General features: G+C 44.0%; 1 protein-coding gene across 1 annotated transcript in view; it reads left to right on the top strand.

The window, feature by feature from the left end:
• Positions 1–16,289, top strand: part of LOC139276899 (Na(+)/dicarboxylate cotransporter 3-like) — a 74,394-nt gene that overhangs the window by 52,053 nt on the left and 6,052 nt on the right. Inside the window, exons 9-10 of the mRNA XM_070894895.1 lie at positions 12,711–12,848; positions 14,670–14,913. Of these exons, the coding sequence (XP_070750996.1) occupies positions 12,711–12,848; positions 14,670–14,846 (315 nt within the window). The 3' untranslated portion in view covers positions 14,847–14,913. The remainder of the gene's footprint in view (positions 1–12,710; positions 12,849–14,669; positions 14,914–16,289) is intronic.

Below are 16,289 nucleotides of genomic sequence, written 5' to 3'. Positions count from 1 at the left end.
AGTACTTGGATGTATCTTTGCTGCATTCCGAAGAGGTGGTAGTTTCATTCTTAAACCTGACAGTTTATGTTGAGGACAAAGTGCTGATAAAAAAGTTGGAGTCTTGGGACATTAAACTTTGCTCAGTAATAAAGAGGAGATACTATCCTGGAACACGGGTAGCCGATGGAACCCGTTCTGTAAAAGTGCAGTTCCCAGAGGGGGTGAAGTCATTACCCTACAGCATGAAATTCGAGACAATGGAAGGAGTGCAGTACTTCCGGGTTCTGCATGATAACCAGGTGAAGGTTTGCTATTACTGTCTTGGACACGACCATCTAGTAAGAAGCTGTCCAGATCTGTACTGATATAACTGTAGCAAGTCTGGACACATTGCTCGGAACTGCAGGGCAGAGAGCTGCGCGGTTTGTCGCAAAGGCCCCACCCGCTGTGAGTGTGAGGCAGAAGGAAGCCCCTTGAGCGACGAGGAGATGGGAGAAGGAGCAGGAGGTGTGAGGGGAGTGGCCAGAAGAGCGGAGCAGGCGGAGGACACAGCCGCCGAACGGAATGAGGAACGAGCGCAAAAAGGGGCAGAAAATTGCAGAGCAGAAAACAGGATGGAGATGGTGGAAAACATACCAAGTACGGTGGAAAAGGACAAAGTCAGCGGAGGACATCGCGAGTCAGGGACAGAGTCAAGCCATAATATGGCTCGCTTTCAGGTGTCCGTGGGGAGTGCAGAGGCGGTTGCGGGGTAAGTGTAAGTACTCCAAAGAGAGACGGGGAGTTGTACTTCTCGGGGAGCAGGAGGGGGCAAGACCGCGAGAGGGTGCAAGAGGCAGGAGCCTTAAAGGGGCAGCAGGACGGGAGCGGGGAGACAAAGATGCCAAAGGGGAGCAAGATGGGTGGAGATGCACCATTGTCCCGGAGAGAGAAGAAACGGGGAGCAAGGATCAGCGGTGGAGATGAGGTCGAAGGGAGTGGCACTGTTGGAGAAAACATGTTAGGAGGAGGACTCTCTCAGGGAAATGTTGTATCTGACAGGGAACAGGGACGGGAGATTACAGAAGAGCTTGAGAATGAGGAGTCAGAGGAGGATGAAGACATGGAATTGAGGGGTAGGGGGGCATCATGTGGAAAGGGAAAGGTTAGTGAGGGGCAGAAGGAGGGAGAAGGGGCAGTTCCACGACCTAAATTTAATGTAAGGAAGATACTGAAACTGCAGGGAAAGTTCAAACAGGAGGTGAAAAAGAGCCGGAGGCTGCAGGAGAAATCAACAGCTGCCCAAAAGGTTGGGAAGGAGGATGAGAGCAGGGAACGGCCAAAGATTAAATGATGATGGGGGGATTATCAGGCACACTTCTTTTATTAGGAGCAATGATTACATTGGTCTCGATTAATGTGAACGGACTGAGGGGGGAGAATAAATTGCAGCAGTTGTTGCAGTGTTTTAAAGGCACGGACCTGTTGTGTCTGCAAGAAACCTTTTGGGATGAGGATATCCTAGAAAGAGTTTGGATGGTTTTGAAGGGAGAAGTGTTTGCAAGTTGCGCAAATAATAACTGTAGAGGGGTGGCTGTTTAATGAGTTTGTCCATAAAAGAGAACGTTGCATTGGTGGACAAGGCCACTGAGGGGAGATTTTTACAGCTAAAGGTACAAATGGATGAATTGAATTGTGACCGCTTTAATATCTATGCGCCGAATGACCATTGCAAGCGTCGTGAGTTTTTTTCGATGGTTATTCACAGAAGTAGAGGCAGAAAACCCTTGTATAGTGGGGGATTTTAATGTATTTTTATCTCGGATGGACATTTCAGCCCGGATGACCTTTAAAGATGATAACTCCAGAGAGATGATTGTAAAAATGATGGCAAATTTAAATTTGAGAAACTTATGGAGGGATCGGACCCCCATAAAAAAGGAGTTCTCCAGAAGCGGTTATGTGAGTGATGTTTTAAAACAGAGCCGAATAGATTTTGTGTTAATGCGGGAAGGGTTAAATTCTGAGGTGATGGAGATTTATTATAAAAAAAGAATTTTGTAGTAACCACTCGGCTTTAGTTGTTAAAATTAGGAACAGCAGAGTTAAGATCGGTCCAGGGTATGGATTTTAAACAATCAGTACCTGAAAGAAATTGCTTTTAAAGAAGGGATTTTAAATATAATAAAGAATGCTCGGAAAGAACTTTTATTCTTGAAAGAAAAAAGTGTTTGGTGGGACAGTTTCAAAAATGAGGTAAAAGTTTTTTCGGTACATTATGGGAAAGAAAGAGCAACAGCTAACCGGCGTCAAGAAAGGAATATAAAGAGAAGGTTTACAGATATCTGTAAAGCAGTTGACAGAGGGGATAAGGGAGCAGAGACTAAGTGGAAGGTTTTAAAGTAGTGGGGAAAATTGGAATCAATTATTAAGGATGAAATAGCAGCGCAGTTGGAAAGCAGTAACAGGATCGGTCCAAGTCAGCATGGATTTATGAAAGGGAAATCATGCTTGACAAATCTTCTGGAATTTTTTGAGGCTATGACTAGTAGAGCGGACAAGGGAGAACCAGTGGATGCGGTGTATTTGGACTTTCAAAAGGCCTTTGACAAGGTCCCACATAAGAGATTGGTGTGCAAAATCAAAGCACATGGTATTGGCGGTAATGTACTGGCGTGGATAGAGAATTGGTTGGCAGACAGGAAGCAGAGGGTCGGGATAAACGGGTCCTTTTCGGAATGGGAGGCAGTGACTAGTGGAGTGCCGCAGGGCTCAGTGCTGGGACTCCAGCTCCTTACAATATACATCAATGATTTGGATGAGGAATTGAGTGTAATATCTCCAAGTTTGCAGATGACACTAAACTGGGTGACGGTGTGAGCTGTGAGGAGGATGCTAAGAGGCTGCAGGGTGACTTGGACAGGTTAGGTGAATGGGCAAATGCATGGCAGATGCAGTATAATGTGGATAAATGTGAGGTTATCCATTTTGGTGGCAAAAACACAAAGGCAGAATATTATCTGAATAGCGGCAGATTAGGAAAAGGGGAGGTGCAACGAGTCCTGGGTGTCATGGTTCATCAGTCATTGAAAGTTGGCATGCAGGTACAGCAGGCGGTAAAGAAGGCAAATGGCATGTTGGCCTTCATAGCTAGGGGATTTGAGTATAGGAGCAGGGAGATCTTACTGTAATTGTACAGGGCCTTGGTGAGGCCTCACCTGGAATATTGTGTTCAGTTTTGGTCACCTAATCTGAGGAAGGACGTTCTTGCTATTGAGGGACTGCAGCGAAGGTTCACCAGACAGATTTCAGGGATGGCTGGACTGACATTATGAGGAGAGACTGGATCAACTGGGCCTTTATACTGGGAGTTTAGAAGGATGAGAGGGGATCTCATAGAAACGTATAAGATTCTGACAGGACGGGACAGGTTAGATGTGGGAAGAATGTTCCCGATGTTGGGGAAGTCCAGAACCAGGGGACACAGTCTTAGGATAAGGGGTAGGCCATTTAGGACTGAGATGAGGAGAAACTTCTTCACTCAGAGTTGTTAACCTGTGGAATTCCCTGCCGCAGAGAGTTGTTGATGCCAGTTCATTGGATGTATTCAAGAGGGAGTTAGATATGGCCCTTACGGCTAAAGGGATCAAGGGGTATGGAGAGAAAGCGGGAAAGGGGTACTGAGGTGAAGGATCAGCCATGATTTTATTGAATGGTGGTGCAGGCTCGAAGGGCCGAATGGCCTACTCCTGCACCTATTTTCTATGTTTCTATGTAAAGGAAGAGTGGGAATTATTGCAAGCTGAAAAATGCAAGGGAGCGCAAAGGCTAAAGATGTATTGGAAGGAGAAAAATGCACAGGATATTTTCTAGAGCAAGAGAAGTTACGACAAAGGTTATCATTAATTGGAGAGTTAAAGGTTGGGGAAAAGATCATTAATGAAAGTGGGGAGATTATGGAGGCGGCTAGTAGCTTTTATTAAGAGTTATATATAAAAGAAGACATTTCCAAATTGCCAATGGAGAAGATTAGAGCTTTTATTGAAGAGGATTTAAAGGAGGATGAGAGAAGCATGTGTGACAAAGAAGTAGGATTAGCGGAAATAAAAGTAGCAATAAGTGGAATGAAGTGGGTGGGAATAACCCAGGATCCGATGGACTAAGTGCAGAATTTTATAAAGAATTTTTAGAGATTTTAAGTCCATTGGTCTTAGAGGTTTTTAAGATTAAAACTGAGGGAAGCTTGGCCCCATTTATGAGGAGAGGTATCATAAGCTTAGCTTATAAAAATAGGGATAGAAGGGATCTGAAGAATTGGAGGCCCATCACATTATTAAATGTGGATTATAAGATCTTGGCGAGGGTTATGGCAAATCATATGAAGGAGGTGATGCCACAGATAGTTTCGCCCTTTCAGTCCTATAGAGTTATAGGCCGGGATATCACTGACTCTGTGGTCTCAATCCAATATGTGATAGAATTCATGGGAGAGTGTGAGAGGGAAGCTTATGCGCTAAAGATGGATCAAGAGAAAGCCTTTGATAGAGTCCCATGAGTTTTTATTGATGATTTTGGAAGCATTTGGTTTTGGGAAAAATTTCATTGAGTGGATAAGGATTTTTTTTATTCAAACACATTTGGCTGTGTTAAATGTAATGTTTTTTTTTTTATCCAAGTATTTTCCAATACAGAGATCAGTGAGATAGGATTGTCCCCTGTCCCCATTGTTGTACACATTGGTAGCAGAACTATTAGGTTACATGATACGAAAGGAACAAGGCGATTGCGGTTCCCAGTTCCGGGCAGGTGTCGGTGATGCACCAATATGCAGATGATATGACCTTAACGTTGAGAGATGGGGAGTCAATGAGGAAAGCTGTGGGAGTAGTGGAGGAGTATTGTAGAGCTTCAAGAACCAGAGTGAATTGTAGTAAGTCCCAAGGCCTGGTTGTGGGGGGAGTGATTGGAGGAAAGCCCTTTTAAGGTGGTGGAGGTTTTAGAAGTTCTGGGGTGCATATGGGGTGCAAGAAGGATAGGGATGAAGTGGATCGACTAAATTAGGAACCGAAGGTTATGAAAATTAACAAGATTTTGGGAAGGTGGGAAAGAAGATGGTTGAAAGTGCAAGGAAGAGCGACAGTGCTGTCAGCTCTCCTGCTATCTAAACTTTGGTACTTATTGACGGTGGAGGATATTCCTGAGTGGATGGAAAAGTCTATCCAAGAGGCTTGTGTAAAGTTTTTATGGGAAGGGAAACCAGCCTTGGTTGCTTACAATACCATCATTGGACAGCAAAATTGGGGAGGAATCAATTTCCCAGATATTAATTTGAAGAAAAAATCCTTTAGAATTAAATGGGTGAAGAGATTTCTTCAGAAGTCAAATACAAGTTTTTGGAAGAGTTGTTTCCAGCATTTTTTTTTAATTACGTGGGATAGGAAGACAGGGAATAGTTTATATGGAATACAACAATATGTTTTTGAAACCGATTGAACCTCTCCCTAGGATTTATAAGGGGGTTGTAGATACTTGGGCCCAATTTTTTGAAAGTGTGCTGTTTATGCCCAAAGGTGCTGATGAATTTTTAAAACAGTCCTTATTTTTGAACAGGTGGATCAACATTGAAGGAGATGTATTATTTAATCAAGCTTTTATAAAAGCTGGTATTATATATGTGAAAGATGTATTATATGAGGTAATTCCAGGTTGGTTGCCGGAAGCGGTAGTGAGGGACATGGTTTGGGAGGAGGATCAGGAGGTTGAGGAAAAAGCAATTAAGATCATGTATGAGAAGATTGTGAGGGCAATGCCACAGGATTGTATGGTAGAAATATATACCCAAATCTCCAAAGGAGGTATAATGCGCCCCGCTTTTCCAAGCTTTCTGCTGGAGAAAGGGGAGAAATTGGTCCAAGTTGACAACTGTAATACTCGAGATTTCTAGGGGATATTTAGAGAATGGAGATCTAAGTAACCTTCTGGTCAGGAGTTTTGGCAGAATATATACCCACAGCTGGACTTACAGGATTTGGAAGGGCGTGTGGGCGAATTTTAAATGTCCAGAGTGGATTGAACTGGATCTCAAATTGGCTCATAACCAGATTTTTACCATGATAGTCTTATGTAAGATTAGGCGAGTAGAGGTGGCAACTTGCCCAGTGTGTGGGACACGGGATGAGACTCTGTCCCATTTGCTGGTGTTATGTCCGCAGTTAAAGGATTTTAATAGTATGTTTTACAGATGTGTGAGGTTTTCTTGCTGAGTGAGGACCAAAGAGCAAGAATGGGAATCCCATGGGACTCAATTTTGAGATGGGGATTGCAAGAGAGTTTGCCTGAGTCTAGCGGAGCGGCAATTAATGTAATGTTCAGTTTGGCCAGATTTGTGATTATGCAAAGAAGGAATGCTCTATTTTTTAAGGGGAGGAGAATAAACTTAAAGGAGAATTTTAAATATAAACTAAAAGATCATTATAAGGCTCTGTGGATGTTTTATTCAGAAAATAATTTAAAGATAGTATTTTATGATCAATTTGTAAAGTACAATAGATTATTATATGTTTCAGGAGACAAATTAAATTTCAGATTTTGATATTAAAATGTGTCGGAGGAACAGCTGTGCAGAGGGGCGAAATGGATTTGTATGATACAATGGAATGATGTTGTAAATGCTCCTAATATTCAATAATATTAATATTTTTTTTTTAAGTGGGTAGCACTCTTGCCCCTGAGTTAGAAGGTCGTGGGTTCAAGACCAACTCCAGGAACTTGAGCATAAAAAAATCTAGGCTGACACTCCAGTGCAGTGCTGAGGGAGTGCTGTGCTGTCGGAAGTGCCATTTTTCAGATGAAGCCCCGTCTGCTCTCTCAAATGGACATAAAAGATCCCATGGCACTATCTTGAAGAAGGGCAGGGGAGTCATTCCCGGTGTCCTGACCAAAACAGATTATCTGGTCATTATCACATTGCTGTTTGTGGGAGCTTGCTTGCATGCAAATTGGTTGCCGTATTTCCCACTCAACATCAGGCCGTCCCTCGAAATCGAGGAAGACTTGCTTCCACTCTAAAAGTGAGTTCTTAGGTGACTGTACAGTTCAATACGGGAATTACAGTCTCTGTCACAGGTGGGGCAGATAGTGGTTAAAGGAAAGGGTGGGTGGGGAGTCTGGTTTGCCACATGCTCCTTCCGCTGCCTGCGCTTGCTTTCTGCACGCTCTCGGCGACGAGACTCGAGGTGCTCAGTGTCCTCCCGGATGCTGTTCCTCCACTTAGGGCAGTCTTTGGCCAGGGACTCCCAGCTATCAGTGGGGATGTTGCATTTTATCAAGGAGGCTTTGAGGGTGTCCTTGAAACGTTTCCTCAACACCATCTTCAGTGCGCCAGCGCAGCCTTTGGCCTTCTGAGGAAGAGAGTGTTCGAAGATCAGGCCCTCAAATCTGGCACCAAGCTCATGGCCCACCTGGGGCTCGCTTGCCGTGTAGGAGTTCCGAGTAGAGCGCTTGCTTTGGGAGTCTTGTATCAGGTATGCGAACAGTGTGGCCCGCCCAACGGAGCTGGTCGAGTGTGGTCAGTGCTTCGATGCTGAGGGTGTTGGCCTGATCGAGGACGCTAACATTGGTGCGTCTGTCCTCCCAGGGGATTTGCAGGATCTTGTGGAGGCATCGTTGGTGGTATTTCTCCAGTGATTTGAGGTGTCTACTGTATATGGTCCACGACTCTGAGCCATATAGGAGGGCGGGTATTACTACAGCCCTGTAGACCATGAGCTTGGTGCCAGATTTGAGGGCCTGATCCTCGAACACACTCTTCCTCAGGCGGCCGAAGGCTGCGCTGGCGCACTGGAGGCGGTGTTGAACCTCGTCGTCGATATCTGCCCTTGCTGATAGTAGGCTCCCGAAGTATGGAAAGTTTCTCACACTACAACAGTGACTGCACTCCAAAAGTACTTCATTGGCTGTAAAGCGCTTTGAGACGTCAGGTGGTTGTGAAAGGCACTATATAAATCTTAAGGCTTTCTTTATATGGAGAACGAGGGGGGTCCCAAAACCGGTCCATAGTACACCAGTCACATTCTGAGAAATACCCATCTCAAAGAAGTTCTTTGAATCTACGATATAATCTTACTACGGTTAATTTTACAAATTTGTGCTCCCGTCACATAGCTTTGCCTGTCAGGTGCACATATCAGGAACCTGGGTGCGTGCTCTCCTTGATAAGGTCCACAGTGAATGGAAAATCATGGGACAGATGCTCGCAAAATCCTAATATATGGTCCCGGAACATGAAGCTCTATGTTGGTCACTTTACTTCCCATACTTGCTCATTTTATCTGCTTTAAATCTTCCTACTTTGCTGTCTTTTGTTTTTCTTCCTTCTTCCACCCACTTCTACCCGGGTACTACAGTAATCGTCGGTGACTTTAATCTACATTTAGACTGGCCAAACCAAATTAGTAATAATACTGTGGAATTCCTGGAGTGTGTACGAGATTTTTTTTAGACCAGTACATTGAGGAGCCTATTAGGTAACAAGCTATCCCATATTGGGCATTGTGCAATGAGAAGGGGTTATATACAGTCTTGTTGTGCGGGGTCCTTTAGGGAAGAGTGACCATAACATGGTTGAATTCTTTATTAAGATGGAAAGTGAAGTAATCCAATCCGAAACTAGGGTCCTAAACAAAGGAAACTACGAAGTTATGAGGAATGAATTGGCTATGATAGATTGGGAAGATTCATTAAAAGGCATGACGGTGGATAGGTAATGGCTAACATTTAAGGAACGAATGCAGGAATTGCAACAGTTATACATCTGGCACAAAAACACAAAAAGAAAAGTGGCCCAACCATGGCTAATAAAAGAAGTTAAGGATAGTATTAAATCCAAAGAGGAGTCATACAAAGTTGCCAGAAAAAGTAGCAAGCCTGAGGATTGGGAGCAATTTAGGATTCAGCAAAAAAGGACCAAGAGATTGATTAAGAGGGGAAAAATAGAGTATGAGAGTAAATTTGCAAGGAACATAAAAACGGGTTGTAAAAGTTTCTACATGTATGTAAAAAGAAAAAGAATAGTGAAGACAAATGTAGGTCCTTTACAGTCAGAAACGGGAGAATTTATAATGGGGAACAAGGAAATGGCAGAACAATTAAATAAATACTTTCATGGAAGAGGACACAAAAAACATCCCAGAAATGCAAGGGAACCAAGGGTCTAGTGAGCAAAAGGAATGAAAGGAAATTATTATTCGTAAGAAAATAGTGCTGGAGAAACTAATGGAAGCCAATAAATCCCCAAGGCCTGATAATCTGCATCCCAGAGTACTAAAAGAGATAGCCATGGAAATAGTGGATGCATTGGTTGTCATCTTCCAAAATTCTATAGATTATGGGTCAGTTCCTGCAGATTAGAGGCTGGCAAATGTAACCCCACTATTTAAAAAAGGAGGGAGAGAGAAAAAAGGGAACTACAGACCGGTTAGCCTAACATCAGTAGTGGGAAAAATGCTGGAGTCTATTATATAGGATGTGATAATGGGACACTTGGATAATATCAACGGGATTAGACAAAGTCAACATGGATTTATGAAAGAAAATCGTGTTTGACAAACCTACTGGAGTTTTTTGAGGCTGTAATTGATAGAATAGATAAGGGAGAACCAGTGGATGTAGTGTATTTGGATTTTCAGAAGGCCTTTGATAAAGTCCCACATAAGAGGTTAGTGTGCAAAATTAAAGCACATTGGATTGGGGGTAATATATGGCATGGATTGAAAATTGGTTAACTGACAGGAAACAGAGAATAGGAATAAACGGGTCTTTTTCGGGGTGGCAGGCAGTGACTAGTGGGGTACCACAGGGATCAGTGCTTGGGCACCAGTTATTCACAATATATATAAATGATTTGGATGAGGGAACCAAATGTAATATTTCCAAGTTTGCTGATGAAACAAAACTAGGTGGGATTGTGAGTTGTGAGGAGGATGCAAAGATGCTGCAAGGCGATTTAGATAGGTTGAGTGAGTGGGCACACGCAGATGCAGTATAACATGGATAAATGTGAAGTTATCCACTTTGGTAGGAAAAACATAAGGACAAAGTATTATTTAAATGGTGATAGCTTGGGAAATGTCGATGTACAGAGGGGCCTGTGTGTCCTTGTACACCAATCATTGAAAGCAAACATGCAGGTGCAGCAAGCAGTTAGGAAGGCAAATGGTATGTTGGCCTTCATTGCAAGAGGATTTGAGTACAGGAGCAAGGATGTCTTGCTACAGTTATACAGGGTCTTGGTGAGACCGCACCTGGAGTATTGTATGCAGTTTTGGTCTCCTTACCTAAGAAAGGATATACTTGCCATGGAGGGAGTGCAGCGAAGGTTCACCAGACTGATTCCTGGGATGGCAGGACTGTCGTATGAGGAGAGATTGGGTCGACTAGGCCTGTATTCACTAGAGTTTAGAAGAATGAGAGGGGATCTCATTGAAACATATAAAATTCTGACACGGTTGGACAGACTGGATGGGGGATGTTTCCCCTGGCTGGGAAGTCTAGAACAAGGGATCACAGTCTCAGGATACGGGGTAGGAAATTTAGGACTGAGATGAGGAGAAATTCCTTCACTCAGAGGGTGGTGAACCTGTGGAATTCTCTACCACAGAAGGCTGTGGAGGCCAAGTCACTGAATATATTTAAGAAGGAGATAGATAGATTTCTAGACAAAAAAGGCATCAAGGGGTATGGGGAGAAAGCGGGAATATGGTGTTGAGATAGAGGATCAGCCATGATCATATTGAATGGCGGTGTAGACTCGAAGAGCCGAATGGCCTACTACTGCTCCTAATTTCTATGTTTCCCCCAATGAAACCTGCTGTTACACCCTAGGATAATGTGCGGGAAACACATTGAAGAAAACTTGAGCCGCAACAGAAGTTGTTACAGTTCAGTTCCAGGATCCTGTAATTTTTTTTAACCTGTAACTTCTTAGTTATCATCATCATCATAGGCGGTCCCTCGAACGAGGATGACTTGCTTCCACGAGAGTTCACAGATGTTTCAATGAAGGACCCGATGTTCCAGTCCTGAACTCCAATTGAGGGGGTGAAAGATGCCTGTGTGTGGATTTTTTTAATGTGTAGTGACCGTTGCACATCAGCCACCACATGGGCTTGACAGGGCTAGGCCTTTATCCAGTGGCAAGGGTTAACCAGGACTCTGCTCTTACATAGATCACACAGCGTGGGTGTAACAATGAATCCTACTGTGGGAGATTACCTAATGATCTCTACACAACCTTGTGCTTCTCCCAATCACTTTGATTGTCGAATATCACTATACAGGTCAGGTTTATACAGAATGAAAACAAAAGATATACAGAAGTTTAGAAACAAGTTAATATTTGAAATCTATACCTTAACAAAAAAATATTTTTCAAGAGCCCTAAACCTCATCAGCGTCTCCAGTTGGAAAATTTTCTCTTAGTTTTAAAGGTGCCAACAGTTTAATAAGCGACTCCAACTTTGTTACTCACTTTCTTGAGGTTTTTCCTCATGTTGTATCGAATGTCTGCTTGTGATAAGAATTCTTCTTTCAGACAGATTGCAAAATGAAGCCTAGGTCTGCTGAACACAACAGCTTTAGTGTCAGCTGTGGCTCAGCGGGTATCACCCTCGCCACTGAGTCAGAAGGTTGTGGGTTTAAGTCCCACTTCAGGAACTTGAGCACATAACTCTAGGCTGACGCTCCTGTGCAGTGCTGAGGGAACACTACACTGTCGGATGAGATGTTAAACTAAGGCCCCGCCTGCCCTCTCGGGTGGATTTAGCGCCCACGCAGTGTTAGTTTTCCCCACAGCGAAAACACTGGCAGCTGCAGGAGGCGTGGATCGGGTGGGGCGAAAAGTAAAGGCGAGGTAGCTGAGATCAGTAAAAAAATAAACTTCCCTTTGTTTTCATTGTGTTCCTCCGTTTTCTTCGCGGGGTCCTGCCTGCGATCGCTCAGCCGGCTCTGCTTGAATGCTGGGCTGATTATGCGGCTCCCCTGCTCCCTTGGTGGTGCTTTTTTAATTGCAGAGCCTGCTGCAATGGCCCTTCCCTTCAAGGGAGGGAAGGGCCCTTTGTACGTGGCAGCGTTGCATGGCCCAGTGTGCCGCGCTGCTGAAGTTTGCACCCCGTCTGCGCTCCAAGAAGGATGTGGAGTGCTTGATTTAGTGCTCCACTTCCTTCCGGGAGTGCTAAAGCGAAACTTTTAAGATGGGGGAAACTTTTGCGCCTAGCGCTCAATTTCCTGCCTCTTAAAAGTTACCGCCCACAAACGGGGCATCAGTCAATTTCTCCGCCTTATTCCCTTACACACGCAATTTACATCTCAGAAAACAAGCAATGTTTTACGACACTTCAAAGTCATCTTGTTTATATCTTGGAAAGCCTGTTGCTTTAAGATACAAAGAAGTTTGACTGTTAGCCCTTAACTCCCCAAGATGTTCAACATACATCTCTCCAGGATGTCCAACACAGGGCAGACATATTCTACGCCTCCTATCTCTTTGAACATGAGAGAGGGAAGAAACACTTTGTAAAAGGTTAGAAAAAATATAATTTTTCAACACTTAAAAAGTGACTTAGGTAGACGTGAATAACTATTTTACTGCTTTTTTTAAAAAAGGAGGCAGTTTCGCTCGACTGCAACACTGCCACTTTACGTCGAAAGTTTTGCGATTAATAACTCTTGTAACCTGTAATCCTTTCCAGTAGGCCAAATCTGCGAAGGTGAATCCTTTATACATAATGGTTCCAGGGGCGGTGAGCTGCTCCCTTGCCTTCATGATGCCAGTCGCAACAGCTCCGAACGCCATTGCCTTCACTTTGGGGCACTTAAAGGTCAAGGATATGGTACGTGCATATCGATGTTTACAACATTTGTTGTCTTTACCAAGATGGTTAAGGGTGTAAAGCGCTGCAGGTACCTCACAATTATAAGCAGGACTAAGTGGCTCATTGTGACTAAATTTATTTTTATTTTGAGGGATTCCGGGATTTGTACCAGTGTTTTGCCCATTCCATTCCGTCGTTCCCTCCATTTTTCCGTGGAAATGGAAAACAAATGGCATCACCTACAATATACAAAGTCAAATTCTCTTTTTATTATGAGATTCAGGGATTCTGGTCAGTGTTTTGAGGATTATATTCCACAGATCCCTATAATAAAATCATAAAATCCCAGCTCTTTGGCCTGATTTTGATTCCTTTTGGTAATCATAACTAAAAACTTGATTATAATTCAATAAGACAGCAGTTCAAGAAAGCGGCTCACCGCCACCTTCCCATGGGCAATTAGGGATGGGCACTAAATGCTGGCCTTGCCAGCGCCACCCACATTCCCATGAAACATAGAAACATAGAAAATAGGTGCAGGAGCAGGCCATTCGGCCCTTTGAGTCTGCACAACCATGCAATATGATCATGGCTGATCATGCAACTTCAGTACCCCATTCCTGCTTTCTCTCCATACCCCTTGATCCCTTTAGCTATAAGGGCCACATCTAACCCTTTTGAATATATCTTAACGAACTGGCCTCAACAACTTTCTGTGGTAGAGAATTCCACAGGTTCACAATTCTCTGAGTGAAGAAGTTTCTCCTCATCTCGGTCCTAAATGGCTTATCCCTTATCCTTAGACTGTGACACCTGGACTTCCCTAACATTGGGAACATTCTTCCTGCATCTAACCTGTCCAATCCCATTATATGTTTCTATACAAATAAAAAAAATTCAATAAGACATTGAATGTATTTTCAGTAGAAACTTTTCTGGTCACATGGCAAGGGGTGGAGAGCCACAGCCTCTGGGTTTCTTTCTCGACCTATGGGGTGAGTGCTGGTCTCCTCATCAGGTCCTCTCCTGGATGCCGTCGGCAGGCTACCAGGCCAGAGGCAGAGTGAAATGTTACCTTGCCTCTGGCCCATGATACACCTGACGTGGGATTATTTGATGCTGGGAGCCAAACGTGGGAAAGCACTTCACGTGTGATGACTGACGGCAGTGTCAGCTGTGGCTCAGTGGGTCACACCTTTGCCTCTGAGTCAGAAGGTTGTGGGTTCAAGTCCCACTCCAGGGGCAAATCTAAACCAACACTCCAGTGCAGTGCTGAAGGAGCACTGCACTGTCGGAGGTGCCGTCTTTCGGATGAGACATTAAACTCTCAGGCCGACGTAAAAGACCATGTGGCACTATTTTGAAGAAGAGCAGGGGAGTTATCCCTGGTGTCCTGGCCAATATTTATCCCTCAATCAACATAACAAAAAACAGTTTGGCTAGATCAGTATCACATTGCTATTTGTGGGAGCTTACTGTGCACAAGTTCGCTGCCGCGTTTCCCACATTACAACAGTGACTACACTCCAAAAGTACATCACTGGCTGTAAAGCGTTTTGAGACATCCGGTGGTCGTGAAAAGCGCTGTATGCAAGTCTTTCTTTCTTTCTGATGTTCCCTCACCTCGATGAGCAATAAAAATGCATCAGAAAAAAGTTTGTGGTTTTAAAAAAAAAAATCCATGCGATAATTTTACAAATCCACGCATTCAGCGGGCAAAGCTTCCCACTGGGAGTGTAACAGAAGTTCAGGTGGGTGGGAAACCGTGGCCAGTCTGCGCACTTCGCAGAAGTGCCAACCCTCTGGAGGGAAACTAAACGCCGGCTTTACTCTCACCAGGTGAAGGCGGGAATACTGATGAACATCCTGGGAATCCTCGCTGTTAACCTGGCCGTCCACACCTGGGGCAACCTCATCTTCCACTTTACGACCTTCCCTAAATGGGCGGAGGTGTCCGTTAATCTGACCAGGGCTGCAGTGAACGTCAATCCGCCGTATCCGAATACAACGGACTGATCGGGTCCACGGGCTCCCTCGGCACGCTCGCTGCCCTTTTACCAGCTGGACTTCAAGCACTGCTCAGGTCAGCAACGAGAACCCAGCTCCACAGGGCCACACCCTTAAATGCCGATGTTTCTGTAACCAATTTGCATGGGTGTAGTTGACGAGGAGAGATGCAACGAGTATTTAGCAAGGGACTTGAGTATTCCAATTGTTGAGGGGTCACTCATCCAAGGGTAAGAAGCCAATGAGAGTGTGAACCCAAGCGTTTGAGGACATTATTTCACACCTGCGGTCATTTGTTTTGTGAAAGCTATTTCTTCCGCATTGCCCCTCTGTGTCTCCCCCCCCGCCCCGCCCCAACCACTTCCTGGTCATGCACTACATTTCAGCACCTGGCCTGCTTTCTCACAATTCCGCTCTGCGATAATTGACAAGCCCCTAAGAATTATGGCAGAGCAGTTTACCTGCCCTCCGACTTATCTGTGCCACTGAAACAAAGTCTAATATTTCAGTAATGAAGTTATTCCAATGTCAGGGATAGCTATATTGCTCTAAGTTAATGCAATAGTACAAAAATAATCACATTTGAAAAACAATGTTTAGTAAATAATTCACTTCTGTTTGCCCCGTCTCCTTTTTCCTTCCTCTTTGCCGATCTCCAATTTTTATTTTCACTTTTACCATCGTTTCTGGTTAAGATAAGAACATAAGAAATAGGAGCAGGAGTAGGCCATACGGCCCCTCGCGCCTGCTCCGCCATTTAATACAATCATGGCTGATCATCGACCTCAACTCCACTTTCCCGCCCAATCTCCATGTCCCTTGATTCCCCTAGACTCCAAAAATCTATTTATCTCAGCATTGAATAAATTCAGAGCGGCCAAGTTTCGGCCTGAGTTGCTCCTGTTTTTTTGGAGCAACTGGTTTAGAATGGAGTATCTTAGAAATTGCAATTCTCGGCATTTGGTTTGCTCCAGTTCTAGTCAGTTAGAACAGTTTCAGTTTGGAACAGATTTTTTTTTTCAAAAGGGGGCGTGTCCGGCCACTTATGCCCATTTTGAAAGTTTAGGCAGTGAAAACTTACTCCAAACTAACTTAGAATGGAGTAAGTGTAGATTTTTGTACGCTCAGAAAAACCTTGCCTACACTTAGAAAATCAGGCGTAGGTTACAAATCAGGCGCAGGGAATGGGGGGGAGGGGGTTTAAAGAGAAGTTTCCAAACATTAAACACTTCAGTTTTACAAATAAAGATCCATCATCAATAATAAATGATAAATACATCAACAAATCAACCAATAAATCAATCAAAAAAATTAATAAAAAATAAAAAAAATTGAAAAATCAATAAATAAAACATTTTCTACTTATCGACTGCAGCACCGGGAGCCCTCCAACAGCGTGCTGGGACACACCCCCCCCCCCCCCCCCTCCCAACAGTGTGTCTGTCAGTGTCT

Source organism: Pristiophorus japonicus, chromosome 12, assembly GCF_044704955.1.
Source record: "Pristiophorus japonicus isolate sPriJap1 chromosome 12, sPriJap1.hap1, whole genome shotgun sequence".
Classification (NCBI taxonomy): domain Eukaryota; kingdom Metazoa; phylum Chordata; class Chondrichthyes; family Pristiophoridae; genus Pristiophorus; species Pristiophorus japonicus.
The sequence above is the reverse complement of the archived record's forward strand: the minus strand, read 5'-3'. Positions and strand labels throughout refer to the sequence as shown.